At 40.6% G+C, this 17,058-nt stretch overlaps 3 protein-coding genes across 4 annotated transcripts in view; 1 reads left to right on the top strand and 2 right to left on the bottom strand.

The window, feature by feature from the left end:
- Positions 1 to 17,058, bottom strand: part of LOC108135346 (E3 ubiquitin-protein ligase TRIM9) — an 83,845-nt gene that overhangs the window by 28,145 nt on the left and 38,642 nt on the right. The window lies entirely within an intron of this gene.
- On the top strand, positions 14,709 to 15,501 carry LOC108135333 (acylphosphatase-2). The gene is made up of 4 exons (XM_017256024.2): positions 14,709 to 14,923; positions 14,985 to 15,001; positions 15,070 to 15,179; positions 15,239 to 15,501. The coding sequence occupies exons 1-4, from the start codon at positions 14,791 to 14,793 to the stop codon at positions 15,351 to 15,353; spliced, it is 375 nt and encodes a 124-aa protein (XP_017111513.1). The 5' UTR covers positions 14,709 to 14,790; the 3' UTR covers positions 15,354 to 15,501.
- Positions 16,196 to 16,925, bottom strand: LOC108135334. The gene is made up of 2 exons (XM_017256025.1): positions 16,790 to 16,925; positions 16,196 to 16,636 (listed from the first exon to the last, which is right to left on the bottom strand). Exons 1-2 carry the CDS (start codon positions 16,804 to 16,806, stop codon positions 16,438 to 16,440), a joined length of 216 nt encoding a protein of 71 aa, XP_017111514.1. The 5' UTR covers positions 16,807 to 16,925; the 3' UTR covers positions 16,196 to 16,437.

Below are 17,058 nucleotides of genomic sequence, written 5' to 3'. Positions count from 1 at the left end.
TCCACCCCCCCTCCTCTCACCCGAAGGATCCCCTTTAATGCGCCCTTGATAAACGAGCCGCTCAGTCGCAGGACCAGGCCGATAATAAAAACTACAAGCCCAAGTCAGGCCAGACTGACAAATGTGGAATATATGGGGGAAAATAAGGGGCAAAAAGGGGCGGGGGGTTGCCCTTATAGAATATATCTGGAGCAGATGGAGCCTGCCAAGTGTCCGGCGACAGAGGGCGCCACCGACGCACAAGAAATTATTTTATGGCGCGTAATGTCTTTATGGACCGACAAAATGGCATCCATTTGGCCGAATAATAATATTTAAGCACATTTAAATAAAATGGCACTCCAGAGGAAAGAAGAGCAGCCGCAGCGAAAACAGGAATTACAATTTGCATAAAATTCATTTCTTTGGCCATTCCGACCCAGTAAAAAATGGACGAAAAATGTAAATGCAGCTTTCTAATTGACATTTTGACCCGCTGGCAGGTCCATTTGCAGGCGCTGCCTCTCGAAAATCAATTGATTGCCCTGTCCTGTTCCTCGACCTCTCTAATTTGTGTTTAGTAGCATGTGGCATGTTTGTCAATTACTTGGCTCAATTGAACGACCTCTGCTCCCTGGACCCCACTTTTTTCAAACTTTCTGTGTCTGGCCAAATGTTTGCCTACAATTTCTCAACGGCCCACAGTGCGTATGTGTATTATTTCCCTGGCTACGTGCTCTCACTTAGTCCTGCCCATTTTTCTTCTCTTCGTCGTGCTACGTGTGCGACATTTTCGAATAGCCAGTGTAATTATATTGATTAGGATGGGTTCGGCAGAGAAGACATTTGGGGGCTCGAAAAGAAGAAATTAATTTTTTCTTCTTTCTGAATGTGACTGGCATTTTAAGTGGCCTAATAAAGCAGAAGTGAAAGTCACTGTATTTAGTTCATTAGCCTCAATTTTTAAAAGTATTTAACAGCTACCAGTGTATTTATATAATTACCCAACTAGCAAATACATATTGTTTATTTATCTTGCACAGTTTAGATAAAAGTGATCTCATAAATCAGAAAAAAGCAATCATTAAATAGCATTCTCAGAAAAATCGTCCATGGACCGTAAAAAATTAGCGACAGCAACAATTACGTGACTTGTCAACTAATTACAATATTATGTCCATCCGTCTCCTGGCAGGATATCCCCAGCTCCAGCTCCAGCTCCATCTCCACCTACAAAGGTAATTAACGCGTGTCATTTATGCGTGGAGAAAAAATCCAGTCCGGGGAGATCATAAAAACGCCACCAAGGAGGAGACACGCGTTCATAATTTGTTTTAGGCTCCGCCAGTCATCATCTGGTTCGCCCTCCTTTGCCACATCCAGCTCATTTTTGCTGTCGTTTTTATGAAAATTCCGCAATAAATTAAAAATTATTGCTGCCGCCGCCTTTGTTCTTATGCAGCTTAATTCTTTCCTGTAGCATTTTATGTTAATGTCTGCCATTCGCGCAGGTGATAAAGTTTGTCCATTACTCATTTGGTAGCGCCAACCAAGCAGCGGGTGGAAGGTCGCCTTATTTGGGGTACTCCCCATGGCCAAAAGAGGAGTAACAATTTATGCAGGGACATGTTTAGGGCGGCAGATATCCAGGAAAAGGCTGTTTGTAGAGGGATGACAAAGGCGCTGACTTTGGGAGATTAAACATGGCCTTTATGTCTCAAGAAAATCCTGGTGAGCCCAAGTACACATTACTTTTGTTAGCCCAATGCCTTACTTCATTCAATTTACCAAGAAATATCTAGAAAAGGTGTCAATTTTAAGAAACTATGGTAACTAAAGGCCTAGACTTAAGAAATCAATCGCTTGTATAAAATTCCATAATAAAAATGTTAAAACTTCCTTTTTACTAAAGCTCGTAACAAGTTACTTGCATTTTTATAAGTCACACCAGAAAACTGTTAATCTATTAGCGGGTTCACTATGACTTTTGACTTTCTATTCATGGCGCATTATTATTTCATATATATTCCGACTTTCCCCTCTCCGGTCCGATTCTCTTTACCCTAATCAAAACAGAAAAAAAAAGGAAATAAAATGGAAACTCATTATGTGACCCTCTGCCAATTTCTTTCCTTATGCATTACGTCTCACTTTTATCGAAGGCAACACGCAAGGCATTCCGCCACACCTACAAGGATACTACGACAATTTAAAGAAATGGTTGGGAAAACACTGGGGCGTTGGGCAAAAGTGTAGCTCCGCTGAAAAGCCTTTTCGATTTCCACGGAACGAAAAACGAGCGTGACAATACCAAATGTGACTTTGAAAATTTGATAAATGACCAAAAAGTTCCAGACGCAACTTTCTGGGGAGGCGGACGAAGGGATAACTGTTTGGGTTCGATGTCCGGAAACGAAATAACATTCAAGCCATAAACGAAAAGCCAAAAGCGGAACTGAAGCGGCTCACGCCAAAGCCAAAGGAGAGCCGAATGAATGAATGAATGAATGAGTCGATGGGGGGTTTAAATGGAAGCGTGCAGGAAAAAAATGGAAAGCCGACTAGGAAAACTCGCGACACTTTTTCCTTTGACAGCCGACGACGTTGGAAAAGCGAAACAAGCGCCACATGTGCGTCGCCTCCACTTCTGTTGATTCATTTAGGCGGCCATATCGTCAAAGTCAAAGAGTGGAGGTACTTTTCCTTTCTGCCCCCGTTTTCCCTCGGTGCCACGCCTCTAACGAGCCTCCTCACTCACTCACTCACTCGCTCCATGAATTGGCCTTCTACGACATTTATTTTCTGCTTATTTGATACTCTTAGCTGCTTTTGTTATGCCTTCAACTTCAACTCCATAGCAAATATTGATATTAAAAAATCGCATCACGTCGCTTAAGTTTTTTGTAAATAATGTTGTGGAAAATTTATTACGAAAGCGAATGTCTGTGTCTGTTGCGGGTGAAGGGCAGCAGTTCCTGACATTTTTTCTTCGTTTCAGGCAGCTGGATAAATGTGATTTAGTGAGAGACTTACGCAGCCAGCCTTGAAGGGGATTTCGAGAATTCTCCAAGAAGCCGAAGGCTTGACAGGTGTCAATGAAAGGAAGAAACACAACAACTGACTCGGAATAAAGGTATTGTATACTTGGGTAATGTTAAGTTGATTAAGACATGAATCACTGCACCTAATCTTTGGGAACTCAGGAAAATCGGAACATAGTTTACACCAAAGAATTGGAAAAAAGACAATCATATTAAGTCAACAGTGGCTTAGAACCAACTAAAAACTAGAAAGCCAACCGCAGTCAATTAGCATTATTCATGAGGCGCAAGGATTGAAGTGCTTGGTATTTGAATAATTTATGTTTGCCAATATAAGCAATAAATTGCAAGTGAAAGAGCACCGTGATCTACAGCACACAAAAACCATGGAGAAAAAAAATAATAATATTTTCAATAAATAAAAAGTGGCCCGTAAATACATATTATTCAAGGAGAAATGTTTATGAGGCGACAAAGTGAAAAAGTCAAACAATATGAGGGCGAAACTATGGCGCAAACGTGGTTCAAGTCGGGTTAGATAGCTGCAAAATTGAAAAGGACAAGTTAAGCGGCCAGGACCACAACAAGGGAAACAAGTACTGGAACCGGGCTAATAGAAAATGGGAAAATGGAAAAGCGGGGCGAACGAGGCAAACGAGGCAAAAGCAGCATTATAAATCATGTCTGACTACTCGGACGTTCGCTTTCATAAAAACCAACTAAAATAAATACACGACAGGGAGGGCTGAAAGCCTGATGAGAAATAATAGCGAAAGGAAAAAGCGACAAAGTCAATTATGCAGGCAACAGGAAGAGGAAACACAAAGCCAAGGCGTCCTGCGTTATGCCTTAATAAACTCAAACTGCCATTTGCAGAGCAGACTCCGGACAGCATTATTGAAATATTAATGACCTTCGGCATTATTAAAAAGGCGGCAGCCGCAGCCAAAGCCACAGCCACCCGGCGGCAAAGTTTTGCCTCTTTGTAAATCGAATTGCGAATTGCAATCAAAACTTAATAAGTTTAGAGGCTTAGACAAGTCCTATATCCCGCCTTTAACTTTATACTGCACGCTTGTTTGCAGAGCTTTCAATTAAACAAAAACGCTTGGGTCAGCCCTACCCCTCGGGAAATCCCGCCCAAAAATGTGAATATTTTTTCAAAAATTAAAAGGATTTCGTGCGTCAATATTGACACAAGACTTCATTGCGGCTGCTCTGCTGAAATGTTTTTCTGATGGAATGATGAAATGATGAAATGATGAAATCAACTGAGTGAGTGCCGAGCATTCCTCGCCGTTTTTTGCCATTCTGGCTGAGAATAACGCAAATATGAATAGAGATTTTCAGGCTTTGCGGTTTTTGGTTGAGTGGGCATAATGTTGCATCTGATGGAGTGGGTTCCTACATAACTCAACTGCCAAATGCCAAAATCTTGATTAGAAAGAACAAATGGATAAATCGATTCAATGGTGCTGTCAAAAATCCTATGCAACAAAGTAAATGCGACTTAAATTAAGTAAAACTTTAAAGTTATCATACCAGTAGGAAAACCGCAGAGGAAAAACCGCAACAAGCTGGACAAACCACAAAAAGGAAAAACCAACGGCAGATGATAACAATTGCGAATGCAGCAACAATAAATAATTAAATGCAAATTTTCGCACCTCAGAATGCAAATAAAAGGTAATTGCACTTAAATATGCCCCAAGCAGGTGCTATGTTGGGACAATCGGCCGATAAATCATGGCCTGCCACAAGAACAGCAAATGAATGAATGATAAGCTGGCAAAAGGCAAAGAGCAAACAAAACTTTTGCTAACTTTGGGAGAAACCACTTGAAAAATCTGTCTGATATACTGGTAACAAAGGAGAAAACCGAAACAACAGAAATTTGTTTATTGTTTATTGTTTTATTTAATTTTATTTTATTGTTGCTTTTTTTTTGCATCTGTTTGCTAGCCTTCAATTGCAAAAACACATTTAACCCATTAATTAAATGGCCAGCGGGGCGTATGCGCGATCCCGAAAGTGCTGGCCAAGTGTGAAAAAGTCGAGCAATTGGGTGAGTTTTTTGTTCGCGCTTCAATTAAATTTAATTGCATTTTGAAGGGTCATAAATCCCAAACAGTGGCAGCCAAAAACTACGCACACCGAGTGCGAGCACTGTTCTCTTCATTTTTTTTTACAAAAAACCCCGTATCCAGAAGCGGAACAAATTGCAGTATGCAAAGCGAGACAAAATGTGGCCATTGATTAATGGGGTCCGAAGATGAAAAGAGTGAACAAAACGGACAAAACGAAAATCAATCACAAAACAAATTGCCACCACACTTTGGCGTTCGATGGATCGAATATAAATAGATGGTTGTGTTGGGAGTCTCGGAACCCGAAATCTAGAGATCATAAAGCTTATTAAATACGCCCCTTCGCACACACATTTCATTCATCTTTTATTTTCTTTTTTTGGAGGGGAGATGTGCATCATCAGCGCCGCTGGTGTTAATTTATTTATTGCCTTGACTTGAGGGCCATCAAAATATTAGAAAAAGAAAACTTTTCCTCACATCTCCCCCCCTTCGCTCACTTTTGGGCAGATAACTTTAAAAAGCTATAATGTGGGATCGATTTTTGGGGAGGGTTGGCGGAAAAACCCAAAGCAATTCATTTTAATTATTCACGCAGCAAACTCTAAGATTTCACACTCTCCAGAAAACAATACCATCTGTAAGGGATATTTGGGGTGGCCAGGGGAGGGTCTACTTGATTTATGGTTCTGGCTCAGAGGCTATATTAGGTGATAAGAACATCGAATTGTTATTTATTGTTCCGACGGTCCCTTTATCTGCGGTTTTAATTTGGGTTGATTTTAAAGTGGTGTTGCCTAAAATGTCGCTTTACCTTTAAGGGTTTGAATACAGTTTTTAGTTTGAAATTTCGGGAATCAGGGCCATGGAAACCAAAGTTCGGAAAGTACAAAAAGAAGTTTGCACTGACTGCCATCTCCAGCATTTCGTGGCACTTCAATCGAAGGTTCTTTGCAGCGTCCCCTTAACTTGGCTGCAGTTTAACCAGCTGCTACCTTCTGGCAGGCCCTCCAAAAAATCATAACGCACTTTGAGCATGTGGCACAATCAAACTGCACTTCAACGGCAAACTGCAGTCGCTGGCAAAAACCTAAAAATCTGGAAATAGTCAATGTCTGGAGCCGTTCGCCACCACAGTTCCCCCTTTTGGCCAGGAAGCTCTATGGTTCATGGACCGTAAAATGAGGTTATGCTCGCGCTGCTGCCTCGTCTTTCGATCTCGACGGCAACATGTTACTTCTGCCAATGTGTGTGCCTTCTGTGTGATTTATGAAGAGCAATTTTAATGACATTTGCTACGAGAGTATCGACACACATCGGTTATGTTCCTCGGCTGTGGCTGTGGGTGTGGGTGTGGGTGCCAAACTACTGCTCCAACGGATGCATTAACTGCAGCTGACGACGACGGAGCAGCTTTGGCCAGTCATGCGTGCCAACATGACAGCAATCGGAAAACCCAACAATCCAGCGACCCAGCCCACCTCACGACTTCATCGATGAGGCACTCACTCTCAAGACCTCTTAAGACCTGGACATGGAACTGGACACACCTCGATCAGTAGGCGATTTAAATAGGGATAGCGTTGTGTGCTACTCTATTTCAACGAATCTCAATCGAATACCCTCATAGCAATTACACAAGCTGTAAGCTAAATTGTTTAATTAATTTATTAATTAATTTGCTCTGCCAAAACTATTATATTTGCTCAACTTCAGTTTAAACTGTCTGATTTTAAGCAATAAGAGTAAAATTTATTAGGTTTATAAACTATTTACAAGTTGGAATATGAATTAAATAAAATGATTTATATATCTTTTAGTTTAAAGAAAGTTAGGCAGATGGCTTAGACATAAAAAAATTGACAAAAAATAAATAAAAAAGAAAGGATTAATAGTGAATAAAATATAGAACAAAATATCAATTAAACAGCTTCACAAGCATATTCCCAAAAACTCCAGAATATTGTGCCCATAATTCAGTTAAAATAAAACTTATAAAAATTAATAAAATGTCAGAGCCACTGATTTGGAATCGCTCCGCATCACTAGCTGGACCCAACCCACTGCCAAATCCAAACTCTGGACAGTGGTTGTCCAAAACACTTTGCATGAATAATCGCGGCTCATAAATTTGGACCTGATATGCGGCAATTGACTCCCTTTGTTGCTGCAGTGATAAGCAATAGTTTGTTGTTCGCTTTTTTATTGCGCTTTTCAGTGGGTCACATGAATCAGTTTCTGAATCTGCAGCAGCATAAAGTGCAAAATCATGGGGATTTGGGCAAATCTGGCATTTGTCTCTCGTTTGGCAGCGGGCGGAGTTCTGCAGTTGCAATGCTTTATTTGAGTCAGTGTGGTAAATAAATAACGAGCACTGCTGAGCCACATATATATTTTTTATGGAAATTTACTGCATTTTCCATTTCAATTGCCTTTTGAGTGGAAAAATATGTAAATTTCAATGAAGCGGATGGACAATAGTCGAGGATTGGCAATGGATGGGTATCGGGCATCGTAGCAGGGCATTGATGCGATATGTGCAGTAAATTGCAGTTTGCCAAAAACATTTTTGCCATTTGCCTGCTGCCCCTCCCTCCACTTCCCCCAGCAGTTCTCTATTGCCACTCTCTGAAATTTATGGGCAGCAGCTATTTTAATGTGTGGAAATGAGTACTTTCTTGATATATGACCATGAACGAAAACAGATATTATATTGACAGAAGCAAAAGCCCAATATGCTGGCCCAGTTATTGCATCGAACTTTGGGTTGAGCAGCAAACATGTTATAACTATATATATATAAAGAAATATACAAATATATTTAGTATGAGAATTGCATAATTTATTTACTAGTGTAAGTAATTCCTAACAAATATTAAAATTTTTAAAATTGACTTTTAAGCATTTAATTACTAAGTCTTTCTAAGTGCTTTCAGCTTAGTGGCTTTTTATATTTTAAATAACTTCACTCACTACATTCTCTAATGATCCGAAAACTATTAAATTTGTCTCATCTCTATTTACAAGTTTTAATAAGTGAGCTCCAAAACACCAAACCAATAATAAAGCCAATGCCAAAGTCGCAGTCCGCTTTTACTAGTGTGCCAGAAAAGATTTATATTGGCCATTTTGCAGAATCGAAAAAAGAAAGGGACCAAGTGAAGGTCTGCCCGATGCAGTCTTATTTTTGGTCTCAGTCCTCTCCTCCTTCTGATCTGTTGCCGATGTGTTCTTTCACTAAATTCACTTAAATTCATGTTACTTCCGCATGTTTCACACCACTCACCTACCGCCCCGCAATTCCCTTCTCGCCACTAATCCTCACACTCGCGTTGAGTTTTCCTTTGCTCACAATTTGCACTTCATGAATACCAGATAGGAGAGAAGCGAAAAGGAGATCCAGCTGCTTCATTAGACAATTTCCCCATCTGTCTCCGAAGACTTCGTCCCGGAATGTGTGTTGTTCTTCTCTGCGCTTTGAGTCAATTGAAGTGCAGGCCACATGAGCCCCCCTCCTGGCAAATTATTCGATTGATGCACAGCGTAAACTTCCGTTTTGCCTTTGACCGTTTATTGTGCTCCGCTCAGCAAAACTAAATCCAAATGTGGCCAAAATGCACAAATAGTTTTGGCAAGGGAATATTTCAATATTTCTGGTGGTTTCAATTGAGATGAACTAAATGTTATGGGTATAAAATGAGTGATTAGTGAGTGCTTTAAGTTTACATTTTCATAATTTAGTGTAGGTTTTTTTTACACTTCAACAACTGAAGTCCTTAGTTGTTGTTATACTTTAAATTGACTGAAAGACTCTTTTTAAATTTAGAACGTAGTCAGAACCTTACCTAACCTTATGTAATTTTAAATAGTCTAGCTTAGGTTATGTCTTGTGATCTTTTATGTGCAACGAAATATTACCAATATTTAACACAAGACATAGTTTTGTAATAATTTGATCATTCCCATACGAACTTTTATAAGGCAACACCATTCAATTTTGAATGCTTAACTCAACTATTTCATTAGTACATCATTGAATGCACCACAATGTTTATTCTTCATTCCACTTCTATCGGCACTTCAATTCGTTAGCCAAACATTTTACCGAAATAACCAGCACCACATCATTATTGCAGCTCCACTTGTGGGCCACTTCATAAGCAGATTTGCATCCGCAGCGCCAAGTTGGACCGCAGAAAAGCCAACGCCATTAAAACGCAATTGCTATTCGGAGGCGATCTGCAGTTGGCCAGGCAACACAATCCGCAGCTGGCCGAAAATATTTAACCAATAATGCAATTTCGTTTGTGGCCGACAAACTTGCACGCAGCTGGCGATGGGCACAAACAAACAATCCATGAATCCCAAGGGATGTGAGCTGAGGGAATCCCCCTGATGGCAAACAGAGGCTGCCTGGAGGGCCTATTAAATGGAATTTCTACGATTGACTAACTGTCTGCCTCTGTCCATTGTGAACTGTATCCCTTTCTCCCACTCACCACTACTCCACTTTTCCCTCCCACTGCAACGATTGCATTTGTTCAATAAACGCATAATTATGCGGAATAATTGCATTAGCAAATATGGGCATGGAATTAAAGGCCAGAGAGTAATTAGGAATGCCATCATCGTGTAATCTTCGAATTAGAGACAGTGGAAGGAAGGGTCCTTCGTCTTGAGGCATTTAATTAAAGGCGTTAAGTTGGCTAATGAATGCGGCAATCGCAATGAGCCTCGAATTGCTCACTTGCAGGCGAAGCCATGCGATGCCTCTTAGCCCGGCAATCGAGCACGTTTCATCCTCAGTCAGAAGTGAGCAGCAAGTCAGTCAGTCAGCCAGTCAGTCAGACAGTCGAGCTGCACATGCAGGATAAGTGAATAGCATTAAATAAACAAACTGGCGAACAGCACAACAACTGCCAAACAAGAGCCGGCAGGAATAAAGGCTACAAAACTGATTCACTGCGCAGAAAATAAGGAAAACATCGTAGCTGAAAGGATGGAAAACCCACAAGACGAATACTGAGTGCTCTTAAAAATGCTTAGCTTTAAAATGATTAAAATGGTTTCTTGATTTCGTTAAGTATTCAATAAATTATATTTAATATAAATGATACTGAAATTAATGAAATAACCAACAAATAGTTATCTAAATCATTAAACCATTATGGAAATTCATAACCAGAGTAAATGGTTAAATAAATAATTCTAATGATACAAAACTTTGTTTTGAAATTCGAAAAGGAAGAAAATAGGGAATAGAATATAAAACATTTTTAATGTTTTCAAAAAAACTTTCACCTTAACGTTAAAAAAATCTCTTAAAAACAAAAAACAAGCTGCGTGCTGTAAATCAAAGTTAAATATTATGTAAAATAAAAACGCTCTCTTGAAAGAAACTTAAAAACTCAAAAAACTAACTCAATTTTCCATATAATATTTAGTAATTGTAAATTATCACAAAGCTAACTATTTAGCATCAAACTGTATCCACATCGATGATTTTACAAAAGCCCCCGATCAAAAATCGTTAAAGCAATGAAGAGGAAATTTGAGCACACCAATTGTGGATGTAGTTGCCGATTGTTTTTTTTATTTCCTGAAAATGTTCTCTGGTTTCGGGATCCGATGCATTTGATAAGCGTCACGTAGCGCACGCCAGAAACCATGCTATACCATTTTTCAGCTTTTAGTGGAAAACTGAGAACTGAGAGCTGAAAGCCTGGGCAACCGATTGCCGAGTACGAGTACAAGTACGAGTACTTTATTATCTATATAGTACTAGAACGGTGGGCTAGAGCGATGCATTTGTTTGCAACTCACACACTTTCACACACATGGCATGGCAAAATGGCGGATCCACCGGGAAGGAACATACCTGCAAGGAAGTGAAAGGATACATAGAGCATTAGTTTGAAATCTTGGCAGAGTACACCTGAAAAAGTTCCCCCCTGCAATTGCATTAGAATTTAAGATAAGTTCGAGGCTGGAGTGCGAGTAATGTGTAATGGCATTGTGGGGGGAGGGGAGGGGACGAGTGGAAGCTCCCAGATTGGGATTCTCGGTTTACAGGCAGCTCGTGCTGCTTATTGTGTACTCAAGTCTGGATCTCTGAGTGTGTGGGGCAACTTGTTTACCAAACTTTATTACAACTTGGCAAACAGTCGTCGCCTTTGTAGTTGGCTCTAGTCGAGTTGCTGTTGCTTTGTCTGCTAACTGATTGCAGTTACAATCAGTTTATTGTGCGAGCCTGCTGCAGGATGGATTCGCCTGGACACACATACACTTGCCGATGCTACCTTGTATCCTGTCGGCATCCTGGTGGCAACTTGGCAACTCGAAACATGGCACACAGCAGGAGCCAAGTGGAAAAGCGACTTTGTAGGAGAAAATGATGCCGAAGTCGGCACTTGAGAGCGGATAATTTATAAACTTTGAGCGCATTAGAAATACATGTTCGACATTGTAAGATTCAGTTTACCATAAGTGATTTAAAAGGTTTTGGATAAGTTCGCTCTTCTTGGAACAACAAATTGTCTAACAAAATACATTTTATTGGTTCAGGCTTGATTTAAATCGATGAAGAAGCATTACTTATTTCATAACTCTTCAGCAAATTGTTTATTTGGAGTTTTAAGTAAATTCCCCTTTTTCACATCATTTTGTCACCCACAAAGTTACTGAACCCTAAATCAAAAATCAATAGAGCCACACCAGCAAAGAGGAGGGCAAAATGTCATAAGTGATTTCCTGTTCCGTTTCATGTTCCAATCAAGCGTAAAATAATTTTGTAAAAATATTTACACAACTCAAGACCCGAAAAACCGAAAAAAAAACTGAAAATATGAGAGTGAGCTTGGCAGTGGAAGATGAAAAATGAATGGGAAAATGTGAAAAGCTAGTGGCTAAGTTGTTTTGTCGCGGCTGCCGAGTCGAGTGTCCAAGGTTTTCGTAGCCACTCGACCAAGTGGGCTCCCAAGTGTCCCAACTCATCGCATCTCGGAGCGGTGCGCTTGAATGCGTAGTCGCCGCCCAATAGCATGCTGTACATCAGTGTCAGATTAGGGCGTGGCTGGGCCAAATCACAGACATAACCGCCACGCTCACACTCTATGTACCACATTTTGTGGAACGGGCCCATTCAGAGCTTCTTGGGAAGGCGCATAAATTCCAGACACTGCCGCCCTGGTGATTTGTGGTGCAGAGACCACATCAAAGATGGCAGATTTTCACGGGTTCGCAGGCGGGCATGGAGTTTCTCAGACAGAGACTAAGTGTGGGTTAAGCACACTTGAAATATGTGCACGCTTGGGTTAAGAAAAAGGATTTGCCAGCCCAAGGAGCTGCCTTTCTGTGTGCTTACAGAGAAAAATATTATTAATATATATGCTGGAGAACAGCACTAAAATTGTAGGTCACTAACACAAAAATTGCCCAGTGTTCGCTATAAAAATAATATTAAAATTTAAAGTATTTTGTGGGTTTTTAAATATTTTTTGCTGTGTAAAAGGTCTGACGAAGAAAACCATTCACGCCTTGACGGGTTTGGGGGAAAATATGAAAAGTCGTCTTGCTGGGAAAACCGAGTTGGGATCTCCTGCCAAGGTGAGGATTGTGGTCTCAATGCGGTCCTGTGGTCCTTGCGGCTTTCACTACACTTATATGTTTGTATATAAATGTGTATGTGAATACCTTTTCTCTTATTTTCGTTTTTTTTTTTTCGCTTTTCCAACTGCGACAGCCACGAGTAATGCAATTATATTGAGGCAGGTTTTCTGCCACAAGTTTTTCACTTTTCCTGCACATATTTCTCGCTTTATGGCATTGAAGTCTGATGTGCAAATGGATAAGAACAGGTAGGCAGAAAGGGAAACTATTGAAACTATACAGGAATTTATAGAGGTATCAACGAGTTTGCTCGTTGTGAAAGTGAAAACTTGGTCTCATCTTTAGACATATCCCTTTCTCCGGCTGTCTCGATTTGCCGAATCCCCGAAAACCCCAGAATTTACACCAACAGGCAGCCAGGCTAATGGCAAAAGTTTATTAACGGAAACAAAAACGAGGGCCAGTGAGAAAGGACCAACTGCAGAAAATCGGAAGATGGAGTTCTGGCGATGAATATGAGATGAAGTCCAAAAGCCCAGACAGAACGATCCCCTTTGGGAGGCTTTGGATCGCTCCGCGGAGTGGGAGGCCATAAACAACAATTTATAAGCGTTAATGAAAATTGGTTGAGAGCTCGAGGGCGGCGGAAAGAAGTTAGCCAGCTCACTGCGGCTTTTTTGGAGCGACTTGCAAATAAATTAACTGCTAACCCGGCGAATGCAAATTAAGAGCCTTGTTTACACTTCGGACTGGTCCGCCCCACCTGTCCGGGTTTTTTGGCCATTAAATTTATGCCCCGCCCGGGAATATTCCCAGCCCTGAGGAGTGCTCATAAATCCCGCACCCATTTCAACCGAATTTGTCCTTTCGCTTTCGACAAATGCATATGGAAATTTTATGCAAATTTCCATTGTGTCAGCAATTTGTAACGAATTTGCGCTGCGAAATGGTTCGAAAAGCCGCCGATGGCTGCAAATTTAATTTTCCCAGTGTGGTAGGTAAATCAAATTGCATAAACGTCAATTTGCTAATCCAATATTTGAGCTAAAGTTGGAAGTTCTGCGGCTTTTTCGAGTGGCGCTCTTCAAATCCAACTTTCGACTGGAGCACCACTTTAAAAAGTTCTGCAACTGAAGCTGGCAAAATATTTTCTGATTACTTTTCCACATTGGCGACACTTCAAGATGTCCCCAAAGAGCTGGCAGCCAAAGAAAGGCGATGGAAGCGTTCTGCGAATATTTTCAAAATAAATGTTATTTTAACAAAAGTGGCAGGCCAACTGATAGTAGGGAAAGCGGAGCTACCACATCCTTGAGGGGGCAGTCGGCGCTGCCTGTTGATGGCACTTTGATGAGGAGAACTTGGTCAGCTTCAATTATTCGGAGTCGGAGCCGAAGATGGATCCTCCCGTGACTGGGCCGCATTAGGAGGAAACTGGCGGCCGGAGAACCCAGGGCATCATCATAATCAACAGCCAACAAAAAGAACGACCGACACGTGACTACACCACAAAACTCTCAGGAATATAAAAGTTTTCCCCTTCCCCCCTCGCCAAAATGAACTGCTGGCATTCTGCTGTTTCCATTTTTTCGGTTGCTGTCTGCACTTAATGGAAAATGTCAGTTCGCCTCCGGCGTCAAACGTTTTATTGAAGTTTTCACTGAGGCGGCGGACTCAACGAACCCAGCGAACATCGAAATCCCCACCACAGTGCGTCATCTGCTCCTCTGGCCACCTTTCGGGTTTTCCCGCTCCCCGTTCTGGAGTTGTGTTTTTCTTGGCCAGCCGTTAAACTTAACGAACCGGAAGTGGTTAAGGGAAAAGCGCACGGACAGGTCTTCACTCGCGGCGGAAAAGTGCTCGAGTTCGCGTCGATATGACGGAGAATCAGAGCTGCCAAATTGCCGTATAAAAAGTATTGTTAATTTTAATGGAAGACGAATTCGACAACTGGTAAATGATGAAAGTTTTTCTCTCAACATACCTAAACACAATACCTTCGAAAACAGTTTCATTCGGTAATTCGAAGATTATAAATCAAACAAGTCTTAAAAGTTTAGCAAATTTGTTTAACGATGAGCAGCCAAATTACTAAGTCAAAATCGACGACTCCAAAATTAGTGAGATCATCGCCAAAGACTGTTCAAAAAGATGCAGTAGAAGCAAAAGTTTTTTGTTGCCAGTTTGAAGTATTTGGTCGCGTGCAGGGTAAGAAAAGGCCTTCATAAAATCACTTATACTCTGTTAAATAAAATACACTTTTCATCAGGTGTCTTCTTCCGCAAGGTAAGGGCCTTATAAATTTGTTTTTGCTTTTATTTAGTTTTGTAATAAGAGCACTTTTAAACTTCTAGCATACCCAAAAAAAGGCCAAAGAGTTGGGAATAACTGGCTGGTGCATGAACACTACCCGCGGAACAGTACAAGGAATGCTCGAAGGATCCTTAGATCAAATGACTGACATGTGAGTGGGCTATTTAATCATGATCTTAAGACTAGCAATAAATAAGAGAAATATTTTAGGAAATACTGGCTGCAGCACAAAGGCAGTCCTCGCTCGGTGATTGAAAAGGCAGTGTTCTCCGAAGTTGAGCCTCTGCCCATCAACAATTTTAAAATGTTCTCTATACGTCGCTAGAGATTATTTTATATCAACATTTATTTAATAATTTTGTTAAGTTGAAATTATGTTTTTAGCCAGCTACACAACCGATTGTCATGCCATAAGCCTGAAACGTGAGATTCTTTGAGAGCACGTAATAAAATTGCTGTTGTGGCTCCCAAAACAATTGTCGTATTAAGTGTGTATGCCGCAAATGGCCAAAGTTCTCCATTCACTGGGGACTATGTTGGCTTGCCAATTAGTTAGGCCATGATCCGTCGCATATTGCCTTTCTAACATTTGTCCATAGCAATTTTTACACCAATGCTGCGCCAATTGTCAAAACAATTTCAATTTGTTTTTTCAGCCATCAAACTGTCGGTGCTTTCGTTTCCAAAACGGTCAAAGTTTGGACTCGCTTCTGCCAATTCGGCGACAAATATTGTTGTGCATCCCGAAAAAGCCAAAACAAATTTACATAAATAAATAAAAGTTGACTGAGTTCACAAATGGTAACAGTTGGCGCCTGATGGCAATTAAAAGCCTCTGCGCCACTCTCAACGGTTTGCTTTTTATTGTGTTTATCTTTGTCACCAAGGGGATGCGATGGTGACTCCGCTGGATGCCTCTGTTATTTATTTGGATTGTTGTGTGTGTCTGCCAAACACTTTATTATAAACTGTTAAAACCGCAAAAAGTGCACTGGCTAAACAAAATTGTTTTCGGTTTCCAATTGCCAGTGCTGCAGCAGTTACTCATTACAAGTGGTTGTAATAATTGTCGGTAGTGAACAATGTTGGATACCAAATTTAATAAGCAAACTGGAAAAATAATTTATAGTTAAAAACAAACTAGCTCAAGAGGCTGTTGTAATTATATTTGGCTTGGATATTGTTATTTCAATAGTTCATTATTTTTAATGGGGCTATATTTGATGTGTTTGGCTGTAGTCGAGCAGCATTTTGGTTGTAAAATATTGATTTTTCCAAATCGTATTTATAAACAAATTTATTTAATATAAGGCCGAAATAAACAAGAAAAGTGAAACTATTTCTGGGACTCTTTCTTGAATGTGTGAACGTAAACTCTTCTGCCAATAAATTGCTGAATCAAGTCGGTTTCAGGATTTAGGGAATCTTCCTTGGTCCTGTTCCCGGAGCCTCCGATTTCTCGGCCGTACAATGTCCTGGGCATTTATGCCATCTCGGGCCAACTCGCGGCTCAGAAGTCGTCTATAGAGGAGCATCTTGCGCTTAGTTTCCGGGGTGCCCATGGCTGTGCTGAACTGCATCCCTGGTTGGTGGCCTCGGGACGACGATCTTCACAATGAAAAAGTTCCGATAAAAAAAAAGTATAGGAAAAGGAAAAGATTGTATTCAATCCAGCTGTGGCCAAAAAAGGACCAGAGCTAGAACCAACTAAAGCGGATTTATGGCTTAACTTTGGGCCTTCTCTGCCAGTCCTAAACTTACGCCTTTTTGTCAGACATTTGGTTTACCAAAATCTAAAAGACCAGCCAAAGAGTTTACGATACAATTTTGAGGGAATTTTGAAAACTAAATTGAGATCATTGCCAAATGGAGTAGTACTAGGAGATTCGTAGCCATCTAGGTCTCATTATTTAAAAATAAATACAATTTCATTTGATGCATAGTTTTTGGAATGTGTGCTGACTTTCGTGAAGAAAGTTTTCAAGAAACTCAACTTATTAAATTTAAGAAAATCCATCTTAATGGGCTTT

This window comes from Drosophila elegans, unplaced genomic scaffold, assembly GCF_018152505.1.
Source record: "Drosophila elegans isolate 14027-0461.03 unplaced genomic scaffold, ASM1815250v1 contig_814, whole genome shotgun sequence".
NCBI lineage: Eukaryota > Metazoa > Arthropoda > Insecta > Diptera > Drosophilidae > Drosophila > Drosophila elegans.
The sequence above is the reverse complement of the archived record's forward strand: the minus strand, read 5'-3'. Positions and strand labels throughout refer to the sequence as shown.

Bases quoted from the DNA above. Each gene is read 5' to 3' on its own strand.
- LOC108135333 (XM_017256024.2), top strand. From the start codon at position 14,791: ATGAGCAGCCAAATTACTAAGTCAAAATCGACGACTCCAAAATTAGTG. The intron at 15,180-15,238 runs GTGAGTGGGCTA...GAAATATTTTAG, and splicing joins TTAGATCAAATGACTGACAT to GAAATACTGGCTGCAGCACA.